This window comes from Catharus ustulatus, chromosome 15, assembly GCF_009819885.2.
Source record: "Catharus ustulatus isolate bCatUst1 chromosome 15, bCatUst1.pri.v2, whole genome shotgun sequence".
In the NCBI taxonomy this organism is placed as follows: Eukaryota; Metazoa; Chordata; class Aves; order Passeriformes; family Turdidae; genus Catharus; species Catharus ustulatus.
The window spans coordinates 8,800,663-8,818,521 of record NC_046235.1 but is presented as its reverse complement, the minus strand read 5'-3'; the positions used below and the strand labels follow the sequence as shown (position 1 = coordinate 8,818,521).

At 38.8% G+C, this 17,859-nt stretch overlaps 1 protein-coding gene across 3 annotated transcripts in view; it reads left to right on the top strand.

The window, feature by feature from the left end:
- The window catches only part of FSTL4 (follistatin like 4), a 228,175-nt gene that overhangs the window by 177,331 nt on the left and 32,985 nt on the right, over positions 1–17,859 (top strand). For all 3 annotated transcript variants that reach the window (XM_033073108.1, XM_042779742.1, XM_033073109.2), the window contains exon 7: positions 9,042–9,208. In XM_033073108.1, coding sequence (XP_032928999.1) covers positions 9,042–9,208 — 167 coding nt within the window. The remainder of the gene's footprint in view (positions 1–9,041; positions 9,209–17,859) is intronic.

Below are 17,859 nucleotides of genomic sequence, written 5' to 3'. Positions count from 1 at the left end.
GGCAGGACCAGCAGCACCTCAGGATGAGAAAAAATGCATCACAGATGGTTTGAGTTGGAAGGGTCCTCAAAGATCATCCAGTTTCAAACCCTCTGCCATGGGTAGGAACACCTTCCCGTAGACCAGGTTACTCCAAGCTCCATCCAACCTTAAATATATCAGGTTCTGTCTTGGAATTGTCATGAGCACGGGAGAGCAGAGTCCTTGCATTTATTAAGCATCCTGAATGTAGCTATAGTCAGGAAAGTTGCAAAATCCAAATAATCACAACAGCTAAAATTGCAGTCATCCATAGAGAGCAAAGAAAGCTCTATGAAAAACATTACTAATGCTTATTTACAACTCCAAAGGTATGCTCTCCCTGATTTGGTTGTTTATGAGTGCAATGAATGTGGAAAGATGAAAGAAATATGCATACTTGATTTTAAATGCTTGGGATTTTTTTTTTCCAAACCCTTAATCTGAGGTTTAGAAGAAGTGCAAGTTTTGTTTCCAGGATCCTTGTTTCCTGGTTCGTCCATTTTTCCATGTATCGCATTCATTGCATAATGCTGGCCAGGAACTCAAAGGAAAATGGACTGAGAAAGATCAAAAGAAAGATTAGAGCAGTTTGATAAGGCCATTTTTGATGACTCAGGGATTTTAAATTGTATATGAATGTTTCTTGAACCCCAAATATCCCATGGCCTGACTTGTCTCTATATTTGAAGTAATTTATGACACATCTTAGTGGTTCCCATGAGTCACATTGAACTTAATGTTCTGACAGTATTTCCATGATAAACCCTAGAGGTTTATAGAGCATCCATAAAAATTCATTTCAGGGAGAAACTTGGCATGCCACATCTTCCACCAAAAGCTATCTTCTGCCTTAAATCAGGTATAAATCAGTTCAGCTGTTGTAACGTAGAAAAGTTACAAAAATAAGTTTAGTGGTTTTGTATGGTTTTGTTTGGTTCTGAAACTCTGAAATGCCATAGTTTAAATACAGATGGTGGTGGTTCACAGTCTTGTTCTTAATAGAACCTGCCTGTGCTAAAGAGTTCTCAGTCTCAAAGGTAAGGAATTTCTGGATTTGGAGAAACTTTTTAACTTTTTAAAATGCTGAACCCTTTAAAAGAGATAACTGTTGCTTTTGTGGCAGTGAAACAACTGCTGCTAAATTGTGTCTTACAGTTCCAGTAGGATAGAAAATGTGAAACTCAAAGAGCAGCTGCAACACTTCACATCTGTCCCCAAAAACTCATAATGTTCTTTATTTTTGGTGGGTCAGTGAGAGATTTTAATTTTGCTCTCCCACAGTTATTTGGAAAGAGGCAGAGGAGGACTTTGTAGTGTGATTTTGACTGTTTTTAAGAAAAAGAGATGAGTCTTTTGAGTCTCATGTTAAACTCGCGTGAACAGGTTGCCCAGAGAAGCTGTGGCTGCCCTGTCCCTGGAGGTGTTCAAAGCCAGGTTGCATGGGGCTTGAAACAACTGGTCTGGAGGAAGGTGTCCCCTCTCTGCAGGGAGAACAAAATGAACTTTAAAGTCCCTTCCAACTCAAACCATTCTGTGATTCTGTGACTCCCTGAAGGAATTCTGAGAGGCCGTTAGCAATTTTACTTTTCAGATTAATAAATTGGCTGGGAAAATGCATGGCTGCTACAATCTCAGCAGGATATTCTTGGTACAACATGGGAATATTTTATCAGAAATTAATCATATCAACATGGCTCTCATCTGTGGAAATAGGAATTTAAAATAAAAACAAATGCTTTTGTGTAAACTTTTCTCTAAAAGAGACAACTTATGCCTATTTATATAATGAATCCGTCACTACCCTCAGGAGATTATATAATTAAGCACTGAACAACTTATATTTATTCATGTACTTTCAAGAACGAATTAATTTTTCCTTCCTGCACAAACTCAATGTTCTCCCTCTGATTAGTAGCAGGAGAAAAGTGATGGGATTTTGTGATGGAAAGTGTGTTGCTTGTTTTCTTTTTTAAAAAAGGAAAACAAATTGATCATTAGAATAAAGTACATAAAAAACTGTGTTTGGTTAAAAGTCAACATAAACTTTTTTAGCAAATTTATTAGCAATGTTAATATGCTTGATACAAATTCATATGACTTCTTTTCTTAAATATGTATAATTTTTGGGAGAACTTTATATGTAATTTAGATAATTGTTTCAGCAGCTGTTTGGGCAGAGTTTGGCTCTCCAGATGTGACATTTCCAGTGCAGGTGGCTCAGAATTACTCACCTGAAGATTCTCTCTGGTCAGTTCTTGGGAACATATTACCAAACCAGACAGGGTGACCCAGGATCCCAAGTGGGCTCAGAGGGGGATTGAGGCACCCTCTCAGACATGGCAAAAGCCTCCAAATTGAAGGTTCAGGAGATCTGAATTGATCCTCAGATGCTGTCAAAGCTAACTTCTGGAAATTATGCTTGTCTTCTCCTGGGGCATTTCTTCACTCTTCCAGAGGGGAACATGCAGGTATTTCATAGAAACGGGACAGTATGGTCTGTGTGAAGTTCTAATGCCCTAGAAACTGGCTCAAACTTGGACATTAAATATTTTTTTTCAAGCTGTGCTTTCTTTTCTGTGGCATATTCTCATTATATAAATAATGGACTACTCGGAGGAGCCTGGTCTAGTGGAAGTTGTTCATGTTCCCACTGCCCATGGGTAGGGGTTGACAAGATGAGCATTGAAGGTCTATTCCAACCCAAACCATTCTGTGAAATGTCATCAACAGCATATTATGGACACAGTTGCTGAAGAAAAGTAATAGGTATCATAATATTTAATTATTTCAATAGCTGTTTTTCTCTTACATTTGTTCTAAGTCACGGTGGCGTGGGCTAGATAGGGATGAGAGGCAGTGTCTTTGCCACCACACTGGAGCTGAATCTCCTGGGGACTGCACACATTTATTTTGGATTCCACAAAAAGACAGTGTTTAGCTTCAAATGTAAGGTTGGGAACTACCTCAGGGAGTCATAGCCTGTGGCCATCAAGAGTAACAGAATTGTTCTTCAGGTACTAAATTCTGCTAGATATATAATTATACCTTTTTATGACTTAAAAAACAGCATTAGTAATTTACTAGCGAATTTACAATGAAATGTTTTATGAAGTAACCCACAAAAGGTCCTGAGGATTTATAAATTACATTAAGAACCTGAATTATTACAGTTACAAAATAAAGCTGAGATATGAACATTTCTACTCAGCTTTATAAATAATTTTTCTTGTTCATATTAATTAAACTTGCAATCCTTAGAGCTCCTGAGATATGTCCCACAGTGGCAGCTAGGCAGTGGTGGGTTCACACCAAGGGTGGCCAGAGGCACAGCCATTTCCTGGTGCTGTTTTTCACAGGTTATAAAGCCAGAAATCTCATCCCTGTCACTTGCACTTAACTGATGTGGGAGCTATAGGAATTCTCTGGGTTCAATAGTTGTGAACATCTTTAATCATGTTCATTAAGGACTCTAAGGTTGTTAAATAATAACTTTAACAATTCTAGTAGCTTTCCTCTAATTCTAAGGTGGCGTTTAGAAAATGGAATTTTTTTCACTGAGTAATGGATAATCCTTTCACCTGACTCTGGGCGGGTGAGAAGATGTCAAATGTGTCTGGGCAAGACCAGTTTGTTGAACCACAATAACCAGCAAAATGGGATAGCATGGCAATGTTTATTCTGGAGATAGTCCTAGTGGGAGAGCTTTGCAAAAGCATGGAAGCTCAGGGTAATTTGTGTCCTGAAGTTGTTATTAGTTCATTTATTTTGTCTATAGAGTAGGGTAGAAACTAAATCAAATCCTAATATGAGTAATTTATAAATATATTATACAATGTTTTGCAGAATCACCCTTCATTGCTTTTAGCCTCTCCCTGCTGTGACTAACAAGATGACATCCCATCCCAGTGTATCCCCAACAGTATCACTAGAGTCCCTCCTTAGCTGACCAAACTTTACCTTCAGTTGCACATTTAGAAATGCATCTCACATATAACACGGTCATTTTAAAATCAACTAGCTGCAGTTGGCTCAACTTCAAGAGGGTCTAAAATTTCTCCAAACTGTATGCAAAGCCAAATACATCTCATCAAAATTATTGGAGAAGAGTAATTATAAAAGATATATCCTGTTTTAAACTATGTTCCATTAATTGTTTTTATTTTCTTGATTTACTTAGCTCCTCGCCTGAGAATGTGTTCAGCCAGAGAATTCTTATCTGTTGAAACAAATGCTAAAATCATTACTGACCTTCATGGCCACAAGGCAATAAACAGTTTTACTAATGCAGTGCATAAACACAGCTGCAGGACTTGGGGAATTAAGTAGATACTGAAGTTTCCATCCCATTAAATCACCCTTGACTTGAACCACTGCTGGAGAAACATGGTGTATTTAGGACTGTGTTACCCATGCATCAGTTCACAAACAACAGGTCTCTCTGCATTAATTTGAGGGCAAGAATCAGTGCTGGAGACTTTCTTTGAAAGTCATTCTCCTGTTGAACATCAAACAAAGCTATGTTTTGGTTCATTGTCTCCCTTCTGAGGATGAGTTACAGGATTTTAGAAGTATTGCCTTGTCTCATAAGCAGGATCTAAGCAACAGAACAAGAGTAAATTAAATATTATAAGGAAATTCTTCCCTGTGATGGTGGTGAGGCCCTGGCACAGAATTCTCAGAGAAGGTGTGGATGTCCCATCCCTGGAAATGTTCCAGACCAGGTTGGATGGGGCATTGAGCAACCTGCTCTAATGGAAGGTGTCCTTGACCACAACAAGAGATTGGAATGAGATGATCTTCCAAACCAAAGCGTTCTGCAATTCTATGATACTCTGTTTCAGCAAGGCAAGATACCCATGAACAACTGTAGCAATGATTAAAGGTGGCAACAATGCATTAAAATGTGTATTTTCTTTAGATTTAAGGGAACAGATCTAATTAATGATATTAAGCACTGTTTGAAGTGTGAAATCTGTTTCTGTAAGTAGTGCAGCACGAGCAAAGGCAGGTGCCCAACATCGCTACATAAATTATCTCCACACAATGCAACATCAATGAGGTTTTCTCCATAGATGTTCATTCCAGGTTGCTCCCTGTAATGATCTCAATTATTCTTCATTGTGAAATTATGACTACTTTTGGTGGGCTGCAAATGACAGCAGAGAAAAAGATTGCCATGATAAACCAGCACAGCAGGTAAACCTGCTGCATTAGTGTGCAGAGCTTGTGAAGGTGCAGCGTAACTCCAGCTTAACACCTTAAATAACACCGAAGAAGAGGAGGGACAGAGGAAAATGTTCAGCAATATCTTGACACTTTTTTACAAGGAAAGGAATTACTAAGACTTCACATTGTCACATGTCACTGTGGGACCTGGTATTGCAAGAAATTTAATGTAAGAACATCAAGATGGTGACAGCTGGGTCACCAAAGGTCCTCAGTGCTTCAGGCTGAATATCACACCAGGCAGGAAAGGTGGGAGAGGATGGACAAGAGTGGTCCCTCCCCTGAATAAACTCTTAGCACTAACCCCCAGCACACATGGAGGATCCCTTACCCTCCTGAATAAGACAGATGGTTCTGAAGGTGGCACTGCACTAATCCCTGAGTCACACAGTGTGCAGGCACTGAGCTGCTGCCATCACCAGTGGAGAGTTTGTGGTGTCCTGGTTGCCTTTCATTGACCTTGATTGTGTTCCACATTTGGTGTCTTCATCAACATGATCAGAGATTAGTCCTGGTCCTCTGATACACAGGCTCATGCTTACACCATTTTTAAAGGGGATCATAGCAAAGGCTTTAACTCTGTCTGGAATCATAAAAAAGTGAGTGAAGAATGGTAACATCCCATTTTCTGATGATAGTATCTCTCTCTGATGGCAGAATAGTTGGCAGGAATTTATTTCCAGCTGAAATAAGCTGAGGAGCTACTTCAGCTAAAATCCCAGAGTAGAGCATCAAGTTTGACACAACTTGATAACTATGGTCAGCAAGGATTGATACTGATTGAACCTGTGGAATGTAGAAAAATGGTTTGCATGCATCATTCTGCAGGATTTCCAAATGAACATAACATTAGTTGATATTAGAACCAAACAGCTTGTGTTCTTCTGCAAATAAGCAGCTTTTGAATATTGCCTATTTGTTCTGTTCAGTTTTATACTCATGGTAAAAATCCTTTTATCTCCTAAAGGTTTTTAAAAATATAGTGAACAGTGTATCAAAAAAGCTTTACTCAAAATCATTATGGTGACTTGAATATTTTTTACATATAAACAATAGTGGCAGTGTCTAAGCTCTATAACTTAATACAATATTGTGTCTTTTAAAAGCATTTTTAAAAGCTCTTCCCTTACATAATCTTTGGGGAATCCTGTTTCCTCTCCAATATACCTGCTTGTATAAGAAAATTTTTCCCATTGAAAACAAAAAAGCAATAACTGAAATCACACAAAATAATTCTGTATTAGTAGAAAGGCTCTTAGATGTTAATAAGAGTCCCCCAGATATACTGGTAATAAGATGCTGTCAAATATACTCCATAGAAATACTCTAAAAAAGAGTGTGTATTGTTAAAGTGGTCTGTGCTAATTACATGCTTTAACGTAAAAAAACTCATCTCTTGGCCTCATATGGTTCATCCAAGAATGGCAGCTGTGCAAGGTGTCTTCTTAATTAAAAGTTAATGTATTTTTCATTACTGTGCCTCTAAAAAGGAAAAGCTAAAGCCTCTTTAGCAATTGTTTGTAAGATGAGCAGGAAGCCTTAAATTCCACTGCAAGACAGCGCTGAAGAAACATTGCCAATGAAAGAGTTTATGGAAGCCCAGCATGAGCCAGGGAGCTCAAGGCACCATGAAAAAAAAGCAGAGTGAATTAAGGAAAACAGCAGTAAGATGAAAAAACAATTCTCTTGTAAATGAATGGCCCTTTATTTCATTTCTTCTCAAGAAGAGATGTCCTTACTGCATGCTACAAATCATTGTAATTATCAGATCTTTATCCTGTCAAGTGCACTCCAAATATTTTATTCATTAAAAGAAGCTCTTCATTATGTGGAAAATAACTACATTATTAGCCCCTATGTGCTGTTTACATGCTTCAGGCAGCTTGATGAGGATGGTGGGATGGACCTCCCATCCCTGGAAGTGTTCAAGGCCAGGTTGGATGGGGCTTGGAGCAGCCTGGTCTAGTGAAAGGTGTCCCTGCTCATGGCAGGGGTTGCAAAGATGTTCATTAATGTCTCTTCTAACACAAACCATTCAGTGGTTCCCTCGGACATCTCTATTCCTATGGCCCACTGCTGCTGAGTTGCCACATCCCTGATTTCTTCCAGCAGGTACCTGAAGGCAGTGTGATTTAGTCATGTGCTGTGTCATCCCAGCTTAGTTGCTAATCTGCTCAGTGATCTTAAACAGATAATGTTCTCCTTCCCAGTATTCCTTCATCTCCCCTTTTGTTTTTAAGGTTTGACGGTCAGACTGTGTCAGTCTTCTCATGTAATGCCTCTGGGAGCCACCATAACACAAAGAGTAGCATCACTTTAGTCAATTATTAATAATTTTCATCAACCATCTATAGAAACTACAGTTACCTTTTATTTAAAATAGTTTGTATTCTTCCTGAAATAGCACTGGGAATTTTAAGTGGGAGAAATACTGCTGGCAGACAAACTGATGCTGTATGGGCCCTGCAGCCCAAAGTTAGCCTCAGATCCATAGTGCTGAATGTACTTCTTGACACATAAACTTCTCACTTAGGTGGAAGAAGCAAAAGAGAAGAGGCACCTAGCTGCTGGAGTATGTTTTCACGAGCAAGTATTGCACTAATTCTTCACAATCAGTTGCTATACCAGTGCACTGAGTCTGTCCAGGCTGCCCAAGGCTGTTGAAAGAGACTGAATATTTTAGTGACAGATTTAAGAGGTTTGCTACTCAAGAGATGTTAAAGCAATTTCCAATTAGAAAATATGTGGAAAAGTGGAAAATTGTGCTTGCAAATGTCATTGCTGGGTTTTTTTTAAATTTTTATTCCATGCAAGTGACATTCAGATCTTGTGTAGGATGTAATGACAGAGTTGTGAGCTAGGAGGACAATATGAAGAGTAACTTTACCAGTTGATGGGAGGGACTAGCCTGACCATTTATGTCATTTTACAGTGCCAGCACTGGTTGAGGTGGTTTTTCCCAAAGTACAAGGCCTTGAGTGAGGCAGTGTGGCTGGCAGGGCTTGGGTTCTGCCCCAGACTGCCACAACAAGCCCGGATAAAATGCTCCATATGGAACAGCTTCTCCAGGCTGCTTCAGGCAGATTTCAGCCACAAGGTCCTTGGATGCAAGCAATGCCTAAAGCCTAGGCTATCAGCTCTTTCGTGATTTTCATCTTCACTTGCAGGAGTTTCTTGTGTGGCACATGAATGTCAAAATAACTGGGGGTTTTATTTAAATAAAGTATTAGAAAGCTTTTAATTTTTAGGACATCTGTATCGCAGATGCCATATGCGGCTGTGTTTGGTAAACAAGTTTTCATGCTTGGTGACTTCCAGTGTTTGGGCAATTTGAAACTAGGTTTATGTATATTTCAGTGGTAGCAGTCTCACCTTAATTATTCTTCTTCAAGGAACAAACATGACTCATTCTTGTACCTTTTCAAAGGACTTTGAGAGGAGTATTTTAGAGAAACAAGCCCAGATGATCTCAAGCCAGAGAGCCTTTGCTTGTCCTCCTGTTGCTGACTTCTTTGTTTAAACTACTGCAGCCAACCTGGCCTGCTGACCATCTTAGTGCCCTCATGCCACAGCAAAGATGCGTCAGGAAAAGGGTGCAGGGAGTTTGATTGAGACAGATGCAATTTGTCTCTTACTTAGAGGGGTTTTTTTTTTGTATAGCATAGATACTCCATCTCCTTGTCAAAATCCTCCAAAATTATTCCCAGAATGAGAAAGGAAGTCAGAGAGGGGAGAAGAGTAGCAGCTTCCCTGTATGGTATTTGATGTTATCCCTGTTATTTTGCCTTTTGCAGAGGTGGTTCAGCTGAGCCTGCCAGAGGAGCAGAGGGTCAGTGTGACCACCATCACCGTTGGCCTTAGCGCTGTCCTGACCTGCAGCATCCATGGGGCACTGCGGCCTCCCATCATTTGGAAACGCAACGGCATCATCCTCAACTTCCTCGACTTGGAGGACATCAACGTACGTCCTGAGCCACTCCTGTCATGTCTGACCAGGACGTTGAGTATGACCTCATTTAACAGATGGTAGCTATAAGGGTGCAACTTTAATCTTATTACTATGGAAAGTAGAAGGTGGTGTAATATTTAGGTTGTATGTGAATATGTCTCAGAAATAAAAGCAAAGCAGCTTATATGCAGGGGAGAGCAGGAGTACTTGGAATATGTTATATGAAATTACCCTTCTTTTATTGTTGTAACCTGTGGTCTAGAGACCTTAAAACTCAGGGGTAAACAGCTCTACAGACCGTTCACTCCTCAGGGGTGTCTTACCCAGTAAAACAAAACAGGTTCGTCAAGAACATGAAACAAAACATTTATGGCTATCAATCTCTCGTCTCTTTAAACCAAATAATCCATTTTTATCTCTGATTCTCCTGTTTCACTTGCCTTTGAGTCAGTTCTTCTCTCTCATTCCTTGGCTGTTATTTCTGACAAGCACTTTAAAAATGGGATTATTCAGCAGGGTGTGGTGATGTCCTTGCAGGAAGGAAGATGAATCTATTTTAATTCACAGTGCTGGTCTGATCTGTGAGTCATAGTTGGTAGTAAAGACAATACCTGAATCATTTATTTAATAACATTTAATTACAGAGAGAGTGGAAAGTAGTGTACAAAAAATATGGTCTGTATTTCATTTCTTTTTGCATTAAAGTACATGGTAAATCAGGTTTTATTTTAATTACACTAGAGCAAGAGTTGATTTATATATTTGTTTCGTTATTGTTAATTTAGTAGCCACTCAGTTCAAAGTTGTTACACTCAATACTATAGCTCCCTAATTTGTTGTGTATCCAGGATTGTTGAAATGGGAAAAATCTTTGGTTTATTCTTCTGCAGTAAAATGTGAAAATTACAACACATATGAAAGAAATGCATACAGCATCTCAGTACTTTATTTATTGACTCCTCCTTAGCAGGAAAATCATGTGCACTATGTATAGGTAATTACTGTGTACACAAACTCAGTAACTAAAATCACTTAAACATCTTCTTCTTTTCATCACAGCAAGGATTATCCTTTTAAAATTTTTTGTATTTTTTGTCACTGCTTTGAGCTTGGCATGGAAATGCAACAGAGCCTCTGAAGGCAAAAGAGCAGTCTTAGGATTTGTTGGTCAAAAATAATGAAAATTCCAGGTATTTAGCTTACCTTTATGAGATTTTGGTTATGATAACATTAATCTTAAAGAATTAAAGTTCCTGTGTGAACTGGACACAAAATGACAGTCCAAGAATCTGAGTAGAAACACATTATTGCATGACTGATGGCACTTGGATCTGAAGGTTCATTTGCAACTCCTTCTGTTTTAAACAGAATGTTGAATATGTTTTCAGACTGAAATGCCAGTTCCTCAACGTAATTTAGCACTGGCCCAAGTGGATTTCTGGTTTGCTTATAAGTAATTCTGTTTGTCATTGGTGATTCTATGTTAAGAGGCAGTTATGTTCTTGCACATGATGTGACTGGTTCCTGAATGATTCAACACTCCCATGGAGTGTAATACAGAAGGAGAACACATCACTTTTTCATCTGTTTCAATTAGTATATCACTGAGAAACTACATCAGAAGAGCTCCCTAGGATTGTTACAAGGAGAAAAAACAAGATTTATGCCTCAATTTTAATATATCACATACCAGTTTATGACCTCTATCACCTTGCCATGTAACACCTGCTACTAGTGAACATCAATTTTTCTAGTCTAATGAACACCTCCACAACTTTTTCATCTTTAATTGCACTGTTTAGATTTTTAATGTTCTGTAGATACACTGCCATCTCCATTCTGGTCTGATTGCTTGAGGAGGCATAATTTGGGGATTGCCATTTTTTATTTTCCCTTTTCCACGGTGGGTGTAATGTAGAATGCTGGAGCTCAGGCATGTCTGTCTACTCTCTGGCTACTGAGGATAGGCACCTGCATGTCTAAAGCACTTGGTGGCATCAGGGACAGTTCTTCAGCTGCTAAACACAGCCTTTTATTTATCATGGAACCACACAATGGTTTGGGTTGTAAGGGACTTTAAAGCTCATCTCATTCCAATACCTGCCATGGGCAGGGCCACCTTCCTCTAGACCAGGTTGCAAAAAGCTTCATCCAACCTGTTCTTGGACACTTCCAGGAATGGGGCACTACAGCTTTTATGGGAACCATGTGTCAGTGCCTTACCACCCTCACAGGGAGGATTTTTTTACTAATATCTAATCTAATCCTACTCTGTTTTAATCCATTCCCTATTGTCCTGTCACTACATGCCCTTGTTTAAAAGTCTCTCTCAAACTTTCTTGTAGGTTTCCTTCAGGTACTGGAAGGACACAATTAGGTCACTCAATCCTTCTGTTTTCCAAGCTGAAGAATCCCAATTCTCTCAGCCTTTCCTTACAGCAGAGGTGCTCCACCCCTCTATTCATCTTGGTCTTTTCTTAAACACCTAACAGCTCAGGTCAGGGGGTGGCAACAGACAGTTCAAAGCCTCTGCCTTACATGGGTACAGAAACTCACATTAAACAATAATCTATTTAAAGGCATTGACAGCAGAAAGTAAAGGCAGTGTGCTTCTTAATATACTTGAAGGCAGTTAATTAAATTACTTCAGTTTTCCTTTAGTACGCCTCAAGCAGAAACTCAATTGCATTTCTGCTTTTCACAATAAGGTTGGCAATTTGGCTAATTGGAAGTGCAACAGGAGATTAATTGTACCTTTTTAACTTCAAGAAAATCCTCCCTGCTCTTGGCACATTGCTAATCACATACAGACCTACAGGATAGTCACACACTGGGAAAAATCCTGGTATTATATTTCAATTAAACTCTTTCTCTTCTAAATACTAATTCAAGAAATCGGGTGAAATTAGAAGCTCAAGTCTGAAAAAACCAGAATCCTTCCAACTAGGTCTGAGAGCAGCAAAGGCACTGCTGAAATGTTACTTTATTCTCTCCAGATTCATGACAAAAGTGATCTGAGAAAGGTGACCTGTGTTCCAAGGTAATACTGGGAGGGACAAAGACAGTCAACAAAAACCTAGATAATCCTAAATTTGCAGAGAACTGAAAGATTGAAGATTATTATAAAGTCTGGTTGTTTAACTGTATTAGTTAAATCACTGTTACGTGATATCTTGATTGGCAACAAAGTATTTATAATTTTTCATTGCTCTCTTAATCAGAAGCTTTCCTAAGCAACGAGTAATAATTCGTCATGTCCTGCCTGTGGGAGCTCTGTAAATGAGTTGTCATATAGCTATTGCAAAAGAGCCATCCTAATGGTACATGTAATTAAATGGTTTCTCTTGAAAACATTTAAGATTGCTTTTAGCATAAAAATATTATTTCTCCATAAATTACCCATCCATATTATTTATCCATTAGAAGTCCCTTTGCAGTTCCACTTTTATAAAGCTATATCAACTTTTCTCATGCAGAAAATAACTATAATGTAGCTGAAACTGATAAAATTGTTATAGCTATAAATTGATTTCTGACTACAAAAGTGAAGTGGTTAAAATGTGTCATCATTCAAAATAATATACAGTAATTTCACTATTATAAGCCGCACCATTTTGACTAAAATTTTGGTCCGAACCCGGAAATGTGACTTATAATCAGGTGCAGCCAATATATGGATGAAGTTCGGAAATTTGCCAACCCGGAAGTGCGAGCTTGCAGCAGCCCCGAGCCGAGCCAGTAAAACCCACGATCCCACGATTCTGTTACTAATTGGCAACTTGGTGAAAGTTGCACACGGATCCTCGCTGTGAACGAAAATGGGGCTTAAAATCCAGTGCGGTTTATATATGGACAAAGAATGAAAAGTTGCTGACACCTGGATGTGAGGCTTATAATCAGGTGTGGCTTATAATCTTGACATTACTGTAATTTGCCTCCTAGGAGCAAGCGGTATGTTTTCTCAAGTATGTAATTATGAAAGCATTCCTCAATGTGAAAATAAAATAAACTCCTCATGGACTCAAATGCATATAATATTGATAGGGTATTGTTTCACATGACTTGATATTATTTCCAGAGAAACGTGTAAATGGATCAAATTTATAAATTTAAGTTGCTCCTTCAAAGCATGGTGAAAGAGAAGATTATCATAAGAAAACTGATATGGTGTAGATGTAGATAAGGGTTTGGTGAATTACCAAGTGTAATGCAGATAGCTATAGCCTAAGCTCATTAGTGTCTTTCATTACTCATTTCATTTTAATCTGTACACTTTAACTCACACTGGCGTTGGATCATTAGTTCAAAAATAGGCTTTACATAATCCATTGTGTAAACACAGAGTTCTTAATTTCTGTTGATATCAAGTAGGATGGCAGGCCTTGCTCTCTCAAAACATCCCACCCAGGGACAAGCACAGAGCTCCAGACCACGGCCTTGATTGCTCATACTCCCTATCCATCTGGGAAATCACCTTCATGTACATCTCATGGCCCTTAAAAGAGCCGTGCCTACCTGTCTTGATACACATTTCCTGTATATTCATGAAAATGTCCCTTTTCCATGCATAATATTTAAAACCCAAAGCAAGCAACCAGCCTTTAAACTGCAAGTCACTGGGATTGGTTTTCTCATTAAAACAGTCTGAAGACAATGAATCCAGGTTGATGTTTTTAATGAAGATTCACTGTTAAATAATAAAAAACTCATGTGTGAATAACCCCATTAATTCCCTGCTAATAGAATTAGGGCCATTAAAAACCCTGGGCCTTCCTAGATACTGCAGTAATGCAGTGATGGGAGCAAGTTACAAAAAGTTGCATATTTAGAAGCAAGTTTTTTCTCTTTCAAATCAAAGTTTAAGAAATTGCTTATAGTTTCTTAAGGTATTTACAGTCTCTAAAATAGAGGTTAAGTGCAAAATTACTAATGACAGTATATTCTGAATATATAGTCTCACATTTTGTCATAATGAATATTACACAAATTGTATCCACTTGCATTTTTAGAGGAATGTACCTATTTATTTTCCTTGTCATATTGTCTCTTAGTTTCTCGGGATAGAAAATCACTCATTTTTTAGTTATATTAGTTCATATCTAAAAAGTTTATTTCCATATTTTCAAGACAAAAAGGTTTTTGACTTACCAGGAATCTTATGTTGTGTTAAATTCTTTGAGCAGAAAAACAAGAAAAGATAAATTAATGCCCCATCAGACTGTGTTTGCAATAGTATTCTGGCATTTGCTTAAGGCTGAATTTCTCTCCATGTAAATTACTAAAGTGACGTGTAAAACCAAGAACAAATAATATTAATGAAGCGTAAGTTCTCAGCTTGTCTCTAGAAATGAATTATTAAAAGCATCAAAGAAAGTGATTTAAGGACCCATGATTAATTTAGTTTTTATTATTTTTATATGAATCACTCATTAATCTATTGTAAAAAAGATCAGAGAGATTTCATTAGTGAGAAGAAATCATTTCCAAAGTGATAGCCATTGTTGTAGATTTTGCATAATAATAATCTCATTAAATGCTTGGGTACATTTTGTTTTAAAATCCTGTAAACATTATCAGAGAGAGATTTATAGGACACTGAGGATCAGGCAAGCTTTTTTAGTGTGAACTAGTTAATACTAGTTGTTTTGCTGGTGATTGTGAGATCAGGATGGTGCTTTTCTTTATCTGGAAGTGTTCAAGGCCAGGTTGGACAGGGTTTGGAGCAACCTGGTTTAGTGGAAAGTGTCCCTGTCCATGGCAGGGAGTTGGGACAAGAAGAGCTTTAAGGTCCCTTCCAACCCAAACTATTCTGGGATTCTAGTGGAAAACTGGTGATGCCAGCAACCCCCTTTGCCAGCACTGGTTTAGTCAGTAGGCACTAAAACCACATGGAGAATGTCTCCAGCTTCCCTGGCTTGGGAAAGGGCTGAGATGGTAGGGGTTAAAAATGAAGTGAATTATTAGTGGTAGTAGAAGTAATAATAGTATTTGGAAAGCAAATCTCCTAAGATAAGAACCGTTCAGGGAACTTCATTCCTTCTGCCGTTATTTCTGCTATGAACACTTTTAAACCATCATGGTGAGAGGGTATTGGCTGTCTTTAGGGCTCCCCGCCTCCCTGCCCATATTTATTAGAAGCATTCAGTATCTAAATTGGATGGTTTAAATCACTGTGTAGGTTTAAATGACTTGAGCAAGGGAGTGTGTAACCCACAGTGCCATACTGTGGGGTGATTGGTGCCAGTGTGCACTCCCTGAGAGCTGGGGATGTGGGGAATTTCAGGCTTCATGTCAGTGGGGCTGACTTTTCTGCTTCTTCTTCCTATTTATGGTTTAAAGTCAAGTTTGGGTTTTTTTTTTCACAAGCAACTGAAAGTCAACATAAAAAATAATAAGCATCTATGCTCATTCCTCTTCAAACTTCCTGAAAACCAAGAAACTTTGACAAAAATTTAAAGGGTTTTAAATGTTGAAACAACCCCAAGGAATGTTAGAAAGCTGCATGAAAATGCATCTCAAACAGGAAAGGTGGGTGACAGTGCCCTGCACCTTGTGGCATCACAGCTAGCTCAGCATCCAGGGTTAATGTGGCTCCTCTCTGCCAGCTCCTTCCTGGGTGTAAGAGTAGGAGATTTGTGGGTGTTACAATCACAGGTTGGAATTCACTTGAGACACAGTGTGAACAAGATTTACAAGTAATATGCAATGTTTTACACATCTCCGAGCGCAGTGTCTCTGAACCACAGTAGAGTGCATGACCAGGGAATGCATTAGAATGGGAATGGGATAGATAAATAAATAAATGAAAAATCTTGTGTTTGGAGAGTTCAATGCTTTGGGTAAATCAGTAGTGATGGAGAGGAGAGTAAATGCTATACCAAAAAAAAGGTATATATCCATTTTCTAGGATCTGCTTTACAATTTTCAAAGACAACTTTTTAAAAAATAGATTACCAAGCTGCTTTCAATGTAAAATGTAGAGTGGTCATGTTTTAAATCTTGAAAAGTTATAATGTATTCTGAGATCATTTAATCCATCCTTTGGTTGAGTGGTAAATGCAAGACAAGAAAGAAACTCATGAAGGACAGAGAACTTTTTATTTGAAAAAGGGAGAAAAAAGGAGATACGAACTGCTAGAGAAGTCAATTTATCAGCTGCCTTTAGATGAACTATCAATTATGAGAAATTATAAGCATAGCTTTCTGGATTTTTTTTTATTAGAAGAATTACTTTAAATGAAATTCATAAGGTAGAGGTGATGAACACGCTGCCCTTATCTGGTCACTTTGATGCAGTGCTTATGATTCTGTGGGGTTAGATGGGGTTACTCCCTTTCGATGGGGTTACTCCCTCTAGATGGGGTTACTCCCTCTAGATGGGGTTACTCCCTCTAGTTCCATCACTTCTCTTTCTTCCTCTTCACAAGAAAATTGTGAGATCCCTAAGCGCCCACATCCATTGCAGAGACTCCCCATCCCAGGAAGTGTCCAAGACCAGGTTGGACGGGGCTTGGAGCACCCTGGTCTGCTGAAAGATGCCCCTGCCTGGTGCAAGAGGGTTGGACCATATGAGCTTACAGGTCGCTTTCAACCAAAACCTTTCCATGATTCCATAATTCACCTTCCATGGAAATGAGGAAAACCATGTCTCAGAACTCACTTTTTTTGCCTTTTTACTCATTGCCTCTTCTTCTTCATGGGATGATACATTTAAATGGCTTTTCAATTCATTGTGGGGCATTACTGGGATCGAGTAGGGTAGTAAAAGCTCCCTGGGGTGTGTAGCACTTGTTGAGCCTCCCAGACAGCCCAACTGAAATACTCAGTCTTAAAGCTGGGATAGATAGAGGGAGAGAAGAATTATGTTGCATTAGTTTTGTAGATGTTTTTGTTTTGCTCTGACTGGTTTCAGGCTTGTGGTGACTTGGAGAACTGGCTTAACAAGCAAAAACCATCTGAACTAAGTCAAAATATGTGGAAATATTTCCTCTGCTTTTCCCCACTGTGAATTATTGCCATTCCCTTAACCCCCCCATCCACATCCCAGCAGACCGGAGCAGCAGCTCAGCAGCTGTCAGTGCTCACTCACACCCTGTTGGTACAGGGCAGTGGCCTGTGAGCAGCTGAGCAGCTCCTCAGAGCTCCCAGAGGAGTGCAGCCTGGAGGGGCATATGGGACACCTCCCAAATACATCTCACAACTTCCAACTGCAACACAGCACTCCTGACTGCAAGATGTGAACTTAGAGGCTGTTAAGGAACCAAAGATTCATTTCTTACTGCTCCAGCGCTTGGGTTTTTACAGGACTTCCAAATACACTCTTATGAAATACACAAAGAAAATACTTGTGCATAAGAATGTATCCATAGATATAAAATGTAACAGTGAAATCCTAATGTGCTGACTATATCCACAGGGAAACACTAGGAGAAACCATGAGCTGCAATAAACACAGAAAGTCATTAATTTGTTAGAGAATTCAGTCTACTTTTTGTTGGAGCAAAAGGTTCAGTATTAAACATTTAATGCCACATTGACTTTTTCCTTTCCACACCTAAACACTCTTAATTCTTAATAATGTTGTAGTTATGTATGAAGTTATTGTGTGTCCAGGTTCTAATACAGGTTTGATAATTCCCTTCTATGCCTGATATGGTGATATG